At 28.6% G+C, this 13,881-nt stretch overlaps 2 protein-coding genes across 2 annotated transcripts; one reads left to right on the top strand and one right to left on the bottom strand.

Annotated features, from left to right (window-relative positions):
• Positions 1 to 329: 329 nt before the first annotated feature.
• LOAG_07849 (hypothetical protein) lies at positions 330 to 4,949 on the top strand (the record flags this gene model as incomplete). Its single annotated transcript, XM_003143382.2, has 11 exons — positions 330 to 481; positions 768 to 898; positions 1,026 to 1,104; positions 1,329 to 1,412; positions 1,750 to 1,865; positions 2,234 to 2,354; positions 3,033 to 3,130; positions 3,351 to 3,493; positions 4,013 to 4,103; positions 4,387 to 4,539; positions 4,857 to 4,949. The coding sequence occupies exons 1-11, from the start codon at positions 340 to 342 to the stop codon at positions 4,947 to 4,949; spliced, it is 1,251 nt and encodes a 416-aa protein (XP_003143430.1). The 5' UTR covers positions 330 to 339.
• Positions 4,950 to 8,128: 3,179 nt separating this feature from the next.
• LOAG_07848 (hypothetical protein) lies at positions 8,129 to 12,763 on the bottom strand (the record flags this gene model as incomplete). Its single annotated transcript, XM_003143381.1, has 10 exons — positions 8,129 to 8,395; positions 8,761 to 8,932; positions 9,247 to 9,543; positions 10,034 to 10,311; positions 10,547 to 10,720; positions 10,976 to 11,140; positions 11,358 to 11,516; positions 11,691 to 11,810; positions 12,034 to 12,315; positions 12,470 to 12,763. 10 exons carry the CDS (start codon positions 12,761 to 12,763, stop codon positions 8,129 to 8,131), a joined length of 2,208 nt encoding a protein of 735 aa, XP_003143429.1.
• Positions 12,764 to 13,881: the final 1,118 nt, after the last annotated feature.

Below are 13,881 nucleotides of genomic sequence, written 5' to 3'. Positions count from 1 at the left end.
ATATATATATATATATATATATATATATATATATATATATATATATATATATGCACATTCCGAAAGCAGTTAATAAATTAATACTAATATCTGTCAGAATACTTATTGATTGCAGTATCTTTTACTATTAATTAAGAGAAGAGGGTGAGGTATAAATTTTAACAACTTGTTGATAATCATTTATTTGCCAGCGTATTTGATTAGTAGAATTAATCGAAAACATAGTGCAAGGAATTAATCGGCTTTTGTTGACAAACCCTCCATTCAAGCACCTATTTGGGTTGCTGCATCAGGTAGCCTATTATGGATTGTTTACATTGATCGTCTGCAGGTGCAAAGATGACCGATGAGCCGTCCAGTTTAGGTGAGATGCGACGTAACTTGCGAAGTCATTCGACAAACTTAATCCAGCATGAAACGAGGGATTTTGAAACAAGTTATGATAATATCGATATATTGCAATGGGAAGACGATGATATCGGTAATGATCATCATTATATTATATCGTAAGATAGTTGTATTATATGGTCATGGTCATATCCCTGTTATATTAATCGTCAAAAGTTTAACAGGAGAATAATTAGAAATGGTTAAAGTTCTAAATAGTTCGAGAAACCTGCAATTCTGGAATTTTCTAAATTTAGGACTGTGAACACTTCAAGAGTTACATTATTTGAATATCCCATCCGCTTTTCTTCTTTTTTTTTGTTGGAAATTCAATTTTATTTAATTTATTCCGTCATTTTGTAAACAGCTTTTTTTTATAGCTCTACGTTTGGCTGCCAATAAATCTTGTCTGTTATCCAATCGACTAACAGCACAAGAAATGAATGCTTTTCCGGAATTAAAAAATAATCGTGGAAGTACTGCTTTATATCTGTATTTGAGAAATAAATTGGTAATTCTTTGTTTCATTCATCTTACGGCATACTATTTCAAAATCTTTTTTAATTTTTGCGAATTTCTAACATTTTGTTCATATTTGCTCGAGACAAAATAATTTTTTCGGTAAATATTTACTTCAGCTACAAATGTGGCATCGAAATCCACGAACAGAACTTTTACTTCGCGATTTTATGAGTGAATTATCCTCACCATATGATAGTAAGTTTTCATCATCTTTATATTGACAAACATTTTAGCTTTCCAGATCTTTCCAAATCTTTTTCCAAAGAGCTGTTTTATTGCACAGTTTAGTACTTGCAGATTTTTTGCAGAAATTTATGTTTGGCCCAACAAGTAACGCATAATTAATTCATCTCTCTAATAAGGCAAAACGTTCGTAGAATCTTGTTCTCTTCTTAAATTGAGGATGTAAATTTTTTCAGGTGATCCATTATTCATTCGTCGCATTTATGAATTTCTTCAACGTTTTGGTTACATAAATGTGGGTATCTTCAATCGCTTATCTGGTACGTTCGCTTAAGTTGACAGATTTCAAAATTTTTAATACAGTTCTGAAAGATATCTAAGCCAAAATGTTGGGACATTTTGATTATATAAACTTGAGCAGCTTGCTTTGTTGCTATCAACTTGGTATCCAGTTATGCATTTAGTGAAAAATGATGCAAGTGCTATTGCAGTGTCACCAAACCTCATAAATCTACTATATTTTATGATATTCGTTACTAAAGGATTTTGTAATCCTTATTAATCGTATCGAAAAGCAATGTTAATTTTCCAAAATGATTGCAACTTCTTATTCTTATTAACGATATTAATTTCAAATATTTCACTTTTTTATTTCAGCTCCACCAAAAACTTTACCAAGACGGGTAATAGTGATTGGTGCTGGTATAGCTGGTATCATTGCGGCACGACAGCTCAAATCCTTTGGTTTAGATGTAGTCCTTTTAGAAGCTAGGGTAAGTGATTTATTCAAGAGTAATACAATATTTTTACTTCTCAGAATTACACCATTGAAAAATTCCCGAAATTTTTGCATTCCCGATATTTGAAACAATTTTTTAAATGTTGGCGTAATGTTGTTCCAAGTTAAAATTAGTATTTTGTTCTGTGCGAGAATTTGTTGAATTGGATTTCCGAAAATTTAGCTAGAAGTGTCTCTCTTATCTTTTATTGCACTTGAAATAATAAATATTTCTCGCATTAGAAAAAATTGAAATATTGGGATTATCCTAATTTTTTCATCCTATCTTAATCCGGTTCCAACTCAGTAGTCCATAGAAATATTGATGTCTTAAAATTGCTGTAAAAAATAAATCTTGTTCAGTCTCGTATTGGTGGTCGTATATCAACATATATTAAACCAATTACTGGCACTACAAGTATGGCAAAAAATGACCGAGATCATCTTGTCGCAGAATTAGGCGCATCCTTTATTTATGGAACATGTATGTGCTTTATAATTCATTTAAAAAAAAATGGTATAACATCCGTAGCTACTGGACCATCGTAAGAAATGAATCTTCTTTATAATATATCCTGCTAAGAAAATAACATCGGTAGTGACATGTTATAAAATGTTTGGGTTGAGTTCAATTATTTGGTCAATACCTTAGAACCTTGACGACAAATGAATTCCGTCAATATTTTTCGAAAAGATTTCTTTTTTTTTTGACTTAACAAGTAATGATTGCTTCCTAATGCTTGATGAAAAACAAACTCTAGTGAAATCCTGAAAATTGTGGGAAAAAACGAATTGTTTGAAAACTCTTGATTCGTATATCGATAGCTTTTCCCATCGGGTCCAGGAAAATCGTTTTTTTTTATTTCCATTTGATATGTACTTTAATCATCGAAGAGAGCTTTGTAGTATTAACATGAAACCATTACGTTCAATATACATTCAGTCCATATTTAACCTACAATTTTCAGTCTACATTCACTGTTAACTGAGTGACATCAGCGTGAATTCGAAGTTATTACTTTTTTTTTGACTTGATTTGATAAGTGCTACGCTTCTTTCATGCTGAGATGGGTGTTGGGAATGGGATCTATGCAAATTATTGAAGCAGACTATAGCAAATTCTAAAGTTATATAACTTTTTTTCCAACTTTGTTAGTTTTAGTTGGAAATCCATTGATGACACTATGCAGACAGTTCGAAGTTAGATGTCTTCCTATTTGCCTTGATCATTGTCCAGTATATGATCCCACTGGCAAAGCAGTACGTCACTTTTTCCGTTTTAGCGTTTTTTGAATGAATACATTCTGTTTTTATGAGAGTTGAAAAAAAATAGTTAAAGTTAAGGTTAAATTCTTCTTTTTCTTTTTCCCAAACAATTGGCTATTATTATGGTGCATTACAAGGACCATATGGTGTATCAGAACATCATAAATTTTCATATGTCTAGGCATTTTTGTATATTTTGAAAATATCATTTAAGATTGAACCACGACGAATACGATTAGTTGAGCGTGCATTCAATAGTATCATTTGTGCTTCAACGTATATGGCACATGCTAAAGGAATTACGGAACTCAATGGGCGTAAATTAAGTTTGGGCGAAACTTTCAATATTATGTTAAAGTGAGTTTGAAGCTTTTAATTTTGTAGCAGACGTATTCCAAACATCACTCATGTTTTTTTTGACATGGTCGATTCATGTGTCATTTTCGATTCATGTATCGTTCATATCAACTGTAAAAGTCAGGTAATGCTTAGGATCTGTGATATTTTCTTCAAGCTACCTTGTGTATTTCGGTATTCAGTATCAGTTTCGTTAATTATCATTTACAGTATAATTTAATGTTACTTTATATAGTATGCAATATGCGTAATGTTAATTTCTTTTGTTTTATGCACTTTCCAACACGTTTATCTAAACTTAGATTTATTATCAAAATCTTTCCAAGATGAATGTTTTGTTGCTTTTATTTGATGCAGCAATGCAATGTCATGTTGCAAAATGACTCTTTAAAAAAGAAAAAGTTTTTCATTGTATTTTGATTTACTGCTTCAAACGAGATGGTATTATTTGATTTTTTCATTACTTCGAAAATTATTTGACCTAGGGATTACACATATTTTTTATTTTTCTTTTCTCAGAGAACAAGATTATCGATTGCAAACCAGACGTATTTCTTATTTTACTTCGTATGAAAATGTGTTGAATAAGCTGAAAGCCGTTCAAGATACGGTAAGCGTATGTTCACTGTACTTTGTACATTTTTTATGTGTATTTTAAACGCCGATAATTTTTGAGTATATTTCCAAATTTTCAGTGAAACAAATTGAAATGTTCCTATTGTGGTTTATAATTAAATGAAGCGGTTAGTGATTGGCATTAGAGACCATTTTGATAAATTTACATAAAACTAATGTTTAGTTGGTGTTACAGTAGACACACTATTTGAGAGGTAGTAAAATTGATGATAAACAGACAATAAACTTTTTAATGACCAACAATTAGGTATTTTTAGATGGTTCTCAAGAAGGATGAAATAATGCTATTACGTACAGCTTATGAAGATTTGAAAGAAAAAGAAAGACGTACTGATTTAAGCGAAGATGAACAAATGGAAAATGAAATCATGTTGAAATGTGCCGTCAAAGATATCGATGATGCTATTCAGGTTGTATGAGATTTGAATTTGAAATTAAAAACCGATTACTGATTCTGATATTATTAGTTGATAGTTAAGAATAGAATCTGATATGCCGTACAATATAGATCATTAGATAAATAAATTATTTCTTACATTATATAGATTTGTTAATACTTTTGTTTGTTTTTCTTTGCATATGTATGTTCAATCTTTTTTATAAAACATTGAATTCTTCACATATTTTACAAAGAATTTAGTATTAATGAATTACATGAGATATTGTTGAAATTGAAAAGGATGTTAAAATTCTCCCCTATTTATTATGGATTTTTCTCTAATTTTAGGCTTTTGAGTCATTAGAATCAAAAAGGCGAGAAATTAACGTTGCACTGGCTGAACTATCTAGGAATGAACCAAGGTATGTTATTTATGATTAAATTTCTCTAGTGGATTTATCCTTTCATTAATTTTATTTCCATTCTTTTTACATTGGTTTCACTATTGGATACTTTATTTGCGCTAAATAATTTTTTAGAAATCGTAAAAATGTTTAGTACTAAACATTGAAATATAAAATAAAGTTGAATAAATTCTTTTAAAGTATATCATTTTTAATGAAATGTTGTTGGCATTATTAATAGCATATCTATTTATATGCTCATTAATTCTTTTTTTTTCTTCCTTTTTTGAAAGCTAATGAGAGTTCCAGATTTAATGCAACAATTAGTTTTTAAAAAGTGAAATTGAGAATAACCAAGAGTGTACCTTCCTAATTATCCCACTAGCATTCTGGAAAACAAGAAAACTTGCAAATCTAAATAATTAATTACATAAAGCATATGCTGAACATAATTTTCTCACTACGAAGAGATATAAGTTTCGGTGTGGAATATACTTTTGCTAAATCTCGACCTCTACTGCGTTATCGTTCGTTTCAGAAGTAATTAATTACACTTTGCGAAACGAGATCCTGAAGATCCCGGGAAAATTATTATGTGACAGTGTTTGATTATCCCCTCTTTAAGCATTGACAATCTCCTGTTCTGTCCGAGTTTATTTGTCCGTCTGTTTGTTTGTTTACAATTATTATAGTGTCAGATTGCATCAATGACAACTTACGTTTATGTTTGACCTCTCATTAACCTTTTGTTCAGTTTTGCCTCATTTTCTTTTTCTACATCTTTAGCTCCCCCTCTGGGAATTTCTACTTCTTTCAGTGCCAATAAAAAAAGGTCATAATATTGGCAATAGCTGATGAAATACCGTACCTCTGACGAGGGACAGAAGAAAAAATAGAGAAAGGGAGAGCAAGAATTGCGTCAAAACATAATCACACGTCACCATATGTGTGTGCATACATTTATGTTAATTAGATACATTGGATAATTACAGCGAAATAGGAAATGATCATTCTTTGGATAGGAAAAACAATAAAAGATTAATAAAAGACAAAAAAAATAGATTTTTTTTTCTTCCAAATCGAACATTTTTTGGTTAAAGGAAAACAGAAAATATCAAATGTTGAAATTTAATGGAAATAATGAGATTATGTAAATTGAGAGATTATGCAAAAGATTTAACCATAGATAATATTGAATAAATCTGAGATCAGTTGACTATAACTGTAAGAAACAGGGAAGACATTCTCTTTCCCTCATAAAATGTTGATAAAAATTTCGTAGAAAGAAATCAGAATATTTCTTTAACAGAAGCAATAAAAATTATGTTGATTTTAATTTAGATTATGAAAATTTAAGAAAATATAAACGAATCAATAATTCATATGATTTAGCATTATTTCATTTTTAGTACCGTTTACATGAATGAGATGGATAAAAGAATATTGGATTTTCACATTGCAAATTTGGAATATTTTGTTGGCTCATCGATTGATGATATTTCTTTGAAACATTGGAATCAAAAAGCTGATTATGGCCTAGAAGGACCAAATATGTATGGTAAGTGCTATATTGCATGATTTATTTCATTCTGTTTTTCGATAGAATGATAAACAAAAAGTTTAAAAGGTTAAATGAAAATGTTAAATTTGATACATTAATGGAATTTGAATGGAGTTTCATGAAGGTCACTGAGGTTAGCAGTTCATATGGGCGATATTTCCCCAATTAATAGAAAGCGAGACGAGAAGAGGTAGAGAAGAAAAATGAGCATTAGAAGTCAGTTAAAATGACCTTTGTAGAGTTTTATGGTAATTATGGAGAGAAAGGAAATGGATAAGTTTTTGAAATCTGTGAAAAACAATTAAGCTGTTTCCAAATTTAATCGCTTGCTCTTTCCTCTTTCAACTTTTTTTTTTTTGTTCTGTTGAAACTTTATTTCCCAGAGTATATCGATTGCATTATACAGTATTGTTAATTTCTTATTATTTTTTATTTTTTATACTTTTATTCATTTAGATCTTCTTGGACTATATATTCTCTCACTTCTATTTTCTAATTATTGCTAAATTGTTGGAATATTTTGCACCCAAGTAAATTTCAACAATATAGAGTGGAGAAATTCACCTTGATATATATTCTCTGTAGTTCTAAAACATTTGATAAGATATTGCGAGTTTTTTTTTTTTCTGGAACTTATAACTCCAACATATAAGTTAATTTCTACCAAATTTTCTTAACCTAATAGTATAACTGGCAAACATAAATTAGGATATTTCGAGATTAATCTTTTTTTTAACAAAAAATACATTAGTTTCATTAATTAATAAGCTTTCATTGCATTTTTCAAATAATATTTTATTCAGAGAAAAGGCAAAACACTGGGCAATAGTGCACAATAGGAACAGCACACGCATAGTATATTTATAAAATAAAATAGTAAGAAGAAGGGGAAATGCTTTTTGATGTTTGTTTAAATTTCAATTTTGTTAAAAATTGAAATTTACTTCAGTCAATTCTTTATCCTCTTTAAATGAACATTTCTGTATTAATAACCCAACTTCTTTTGCAAAAAAGATTAAATTGAGGACAAATTCATCTGTTAACTTCCTAAAACTGAATTTTTATATCTGTAAGCATTTTACCTTAATTTAAAATCGAAAAAAGCAATATTATCATTCAGTAACAATAATAGTGTAATAATATCTACAAAATAACCCGTGAATTGAAGAGCAATGTTATCCGTAAAGCAGTTTGATAAAGTTAATGGTACTACTGGAAGCACTGGTTTGGATTCAGGTCAAATCATATTATTTTTAATCTTTGAAATGAATCAAAAGACTTCTATTGTCGTTAACTTTTCCAATCTAATATGGTTCATTATCTTTTATTGACTTCCAGATAGTTGACTCATCGTAATTAAGGCTTTCGGATTCTTATGTAAGTTAGAATTCAGAAGCAAAACATTTGTTAAAGAAAAATTTCATCTGTTTCTATTCCTCTTTTTTTTTAAAAAAAAAAAAAAAAAGTAAATCAATTCTTTTTCGAACTTATAGAGGAAAAATAAACTTTCTAAAACCTTTTTTTTTTTTGAACAAATTTTATAGCTTCTATGAAGCAGTACCATAAAATGTCAAATATTTTCAATAAAATACATAAGAAAATAGGTGCATGACATATTATGAATATACGAATGACATTTTACGAGGGAAAACAATTTAAACAATATCACTAGGCACAATACTACCGTAACAATCGGAATAAATTTGTGATGAGCCACCGCTACAGGATGATGGTGCTATCCGGACAGGTAAAGCTGAATGTAGCAGATTCCAAAATAACGGATCGTTCATTCGAATACACGTATTTTTGCGTAAAATTTGACCTAATTCAGCATCTAACTGATTTGGTTCAATACCATCACCGAGTAATGCAATTAATTTTTTGTGACGATTTTTAGCGAAAATTTGATGAGATGTTTTAATCTGAAAAATAAAGAAAAGCAAGTAATATTATTATTATTAATATCGATTACTTTAAAATTTTTAAAATTTATCACCAATATATCATAACAATTAGGAATAAATCTGTTATGAGCTACCTACTGCTACAGGATAATGGTACTGTATTTGCTATTATTATGTTAAATTATTATGAAAATGTATTATCAAACATAAATTCATTAAATGAACCTTCTAACTTCTATAATTGATAATAATTTAATTGATAATAATTTAATATTGATAATAATTTAATGCTAAGATGAAACATATCTCTATTGTAATACTTTTATTGATAAGTTGATAATATTTGGAATTACCGTAATTTGTTTATAAAAATTATAAGATACCTGTAATGTTTTCCATTCATTATTCAAGAAATGTTGAGTTAGAACAAGTATAAGAGATTGCGCACATTCCATTTGATTGATAAGTTCATCGGATATTGTATGAACTCGAGAACTATAGTTTGGACTATCTCTATGTAATAGACATAAAATATATTCCTCAGATTCCAATTGCCTGGAGATATAATGTAATGTGAATTATTTCAAAGTTTTTTAAGATTAATAAATTATAGATTTGTACTATATTTGTACATTGTTGGAAAATTTAATTTATATTAATTGAAATATATTTTTATTCACACAGAAATTTTGTTCACTTTTTCCAATTAAGATTTTATTTATTTATTTTTAATTTTATGTTGTCAAATTTGGAAATGCTTTTTTTCTTTTTTGATAAGCTTTCATCATCTAGAAACTAGATGAAAAACTAATTATTTGGAAATACTTTTGAAGATTTTTTGAAATTTCGAAAGTCGTAAAATTTCATACCTGTATAAGGTATCGATGATAAGTTTTTCATCCTTCTTCGAATAGCTAATGAAAGCATCGAAATGGATGAGTGGTAATGGACTGGAACCAGGTGTAGTATGTGTACCTGTAAATGATGGTGGTACCTTATACCTTCGTTGAACTATCACTGATTTTGTCTTTCGAAGGAATAATACAGCCAAGCATATCAAACCAATCGTTATTAACGCTACGGCAAGCAATGCCGTAATAATGAGGAATGAATTTGTAGTCCCCTCGGTACCAAATACGCCGCTTGCGGTAGGTGCACAAATGGTCCTAAAAATAATATGACCTTGTCACCATGAATGAGATGCCATAACCAAGGTCTTTTTTTAGTAATATCTATGTAAAGCGAAGCTACATGTTTTTGAACGACTGATGTACACAGAATGATACTGGTAATAGCCGTAATAATGATGATAACAGTGATAACATTAATAAGAATAGCAGTGATAATGACAATAATGATGATAACAAATGACAATGATAATAAATAATAATAATAACAATAATAATAATATTAATAATAATAATAATAATAAATTATTAATTAATGATAATAATATAGTGATAAATAAAATAATGATAATACTAGTAAATGATAAAATAATAATAGCAATAATATTGCAATGCCTTCATCATTCATATTACCTTTGGCTTACATTTTATTTTATCAGGTTGACTTAACTCTTTCCTATAGTCTTGATGATAAAAAAAAAAAATTTTAAAAAACAAGCTGACAGCTAGCAATAAAAATATCACTAACGTATTAGCAGTAGCGATAAACTGTGTCATTGGTATTTTGAAGATATCGTCACCGAAATTTGGAGGATAAGCACTAAGAATTGTCGTATCATTCTCTCGAACTGCATGACTAATATTTTCAACACAAAAAATGTCTGATACATCATGTATCATATCTAAATTAGATGAGAACCAGTATTGTATACGAAAACGTGGTGAGCAATCACAGCGGAATAAATTGGACCCTAATGTGATATCCGTGATTTGTTTTCCATATTGCTCAATGGATAACGGTAAATCCTGCAAATATTCCCATGATTTTTTACGATTTATGATTACAATTATTATTATTACTATTAATTCATTAATTATTAATATTGTTGTTGTGATTGTCGCATTATGTATCCGATAAGTATATTTTATGAAATTTACAAGAAATTGCCGTAAAATTTCAATAGCAAGTTGAAGCAAAGGAAAAAAAAGTTTTTTTTTCTTAATCTTAATTTATCGTTATATCCTAAGCAATTGACGATACCTGTAGCTTATTATTATGCAAGGTAATGGTCTTTAGTTGTGGCATCACTTCGTTGAGTCGATCACCGAGTGACATTAAATGATTGTTATGGAGCAATAAGGTTGTTATTTTGTTCGTTCGGTACAGTTCATCACCTGTCAATCGCATCAGATAATTTCCGGAAAGATCCAATAGCTGAAAGTTAGCTAATGAAATAAAAACAATAGTTATTAATAATGTTACATAAAAATTCAAGTGGAAGATTTCTATCGGGATTTAAAATTTTAATGATTTAGAATTATTCCATTATATTTAAGTTATATTATAAGTTACATTATTAAGTAATGTGTTTGTTCACATATATAAAATAATTTTTTCAAATTAATTAGGAAGAGTTTTTCTTTTTTTCGAAAATTTAAAGAAATTTCTATCAGATAATAGGAAACCTACCTGTAACGAAGGTAATGTATTGAATGCTAAAGGTTGTATTTCCCGTATTGATGAGTGATTAAGATGGAGATGAAGAAGACGTGTACGTCCCAGAAAATCATGACTTCGAACAACAGGAATCTCCATATGCTCCAGGTAAATATGTGTAGCATACATTGGTATATCCTAAAAATTAAATCCTTAATTAAAGTGGATCTTGATTACTTTACTTCATTAAATGTCCTGAATACCAGATTATGAAATATGAAATTTTATAATCTATGATACATATCACTATCATTATCATTGATACATTCCTTACATTTTAGTATTTCATATAAATGATCATATGTGAATTTAATTTAGCACTTTTAATTGAAGTAAATTATTACGATACAGTTACTTTTGGTGAGAAGTTTTTACGATCCTCTGGTTCCAGTGCCAAACAGCGTACAATATTTATGGTATATGTGACATCATAATAACAGTGACAACCATCGGGACATTTCGATTTGCAATCACAATTACCATACTGACAGCAAATGCAATTGGGCTCACAAACCTAAATTTAGTCACATATTTCGAAAATTTCAATACTCACTTAATTAGTTATTGCCTGAATTTATCACAATTCCCTCCTTCTTTCTTCTCTCTTTCTCCCTCTCTCCCTCTCTCTCTCTCTCTTTCAATTCATCATAATTTTTTAGTCTTGAAAATTTGTAATGATCCTGATTACTTGTTTATAGTTGCATAGTAAATCATCCTTGTTAACTTCCGATAATAAAATTCGTCGATTATGAATTCGATGTAAGCAAGCAGCGCGATTATCATCAACGATATTGATAAGAGATTTTTCCTAGAAAATATTTAATTCCAAAATTTGTTCCATTCCATTTTTTAACATAAATTAAATATATTTAAAATATGATAATAGAAAAAAGAAAATTGTTAAAGGAATCAAATTGAAAAAAAAAAGGCAATAATTCATTACACGAAAACCAAGTTAAATATGATAAGTGAGTAAATTTTGGGTGAATTTCAAATGATAGATTAAATAATCAAATTAATTAAAGGTAAACTTCTTTATTGTTGCGAATCCAATCCATTTCACAGCTACAATCTAATGGATTATCAGCTACAGATAGTCTTATCGGATGACCGGTTGTTAAAGTATCCACCATAAAAGCTGCTATTTCTAAGCTGGATAATTGATTTTTTCGTAAATCCAAACTGCTTAGGAATTGTTTATTTCGAAAAGTACCATTACCAATTGTATGGATTAAATTATCACTTAAATTTAGATATTCCACTGTATTTGGAATTTGCTCATCCGTTAAAGCCATAATACGATTTCGTTGTAACTATAATTAAAAGTTATTGAAATTTTATTAAATTACAATAAAATTTAAGCTTCTGAAAATTCATAACATGCATAAAAATGAAACGCTTTTTTTTTCCTCTCTTCCCCATAAATTTCTTAATTATTTTTATTTATTAATTAACTGAATAATTTACCTGTACATGACGTATTCTTGATCGTCGAGTATTACTTAATAGAGTAATTTGATTATTACTCATTTCAAGATGTGTCATTGTTATCGGGAATTCATCCCATTGAAGTAACTGGATCATATTAAAACTTGAATTGAGACGTTTAAGATTTTGTAACTGTTGAAGTGCACCATTGAAATTTGTCAAATAATTGCCAGATAGATCGAGTTGGCGTAATTTAGGACATTTTGAAAATGCATCTTCAGCCAAATGATCAATTGTATTGAATGAAAGATCAAGTTCAATCAAACGAGGCATATCCGAGAAAATATATGAATCGATCTGTGAGCAATAATTAATTTAAGCAAATAATAAGCAATAATTAATTTATTTCAATTTTTAAATTTAAATCGATTCTTTTTTTTATATTTCAGTAAAGATTTTATTTTTTATTTTTAATACTAAGTTTGCCTAAAAATTTGCTTAAAAACTTTCAATTTTTTTTCCCTTTTTCTTTTCATTAGAAAAACTTCACATTTAAAATAGATATTTGTTATTTGGTTATTATTATCTTTGACTGAAAAAATGAATACAGAAATCATATTTAAACAAGATAAATAAATAGGATGGTAGTTAATTAGCCAAGATAAATAGGATGATAGTTTCCAGTCAAGATAAATGAGATGATAGCTTCTAGCTAAGATAACCAAGATAGATTCTAGTCAAGACAAATTTTCTTCAATCTAATATCCAATCTAGTCCAATTCAGGATGAGAAAAGTTGTCATTTATGCTTCATTAAAGCTTCTTGAGAAAAAAGGAAGAAAGAAAACAATATTTTTCGTCATTTAATTCGCTTTTAAACGAGTATTGCAATTAAATTTAATTGTTAATTCCTTTGTTTCATTTATTAATTTATATTTCATTTATTAATTTTCACCAATTTTATTCATTCATTTTTAATCAAATTTTAATTTTATTCTAAAAATAAAAAAAACGAAAAGTTCTATACAACCAACCATATTTGTTTGATTCATTTCATTTCAATTTTTTTCTTTTTTCCAACAAAAAAAGAAAAAGCCATAACTTTTGGCGTCAATAAACTACATTAAAGTTATTTTTAGGCTAATGGGAAACATCTAAAGTAAAAAAAATTTTTTAATAAAAAAAAGGAGGGAGAGATAAAAGGAAGAAAGAGAAGAATAAATGATCATAGACGGACCGTTAAGAAGATGTTGGTTGATTGACGACAGTTGATGAAAGGACGAAAAGGGTGACAGAATTTGCAGCTGTTAATGGATTTTCTTTTTTCTCATTTATCAGAAAAAAAAAAAGAAAAAGAAAAACTTTTGATCGTGTGAAAAACTCTTTTATCATGTAGAAAAACGATTTATATATGAAGGGAGAGAGAGAGAGAGGAAGGAAAGAAAGAAGAGA

Source organism: Loa loa, assembly GCF_000183805.2.
Source record: "Loa loa unplaced genomic scaffold supercont3.72, whole genome shotgun sequence".
Taxonomy (NCBI): domain Eukaryota; kingdom Metazoa; phylum Nematoda; class Chromadorea; order Rhabditida; family Onchocercidae; genus Loa; species Loa loa.
Note: the sequence above shows the minus strand (reverse complement) of the source record. Positions and strands in the feature narration are given on the sequence as shown.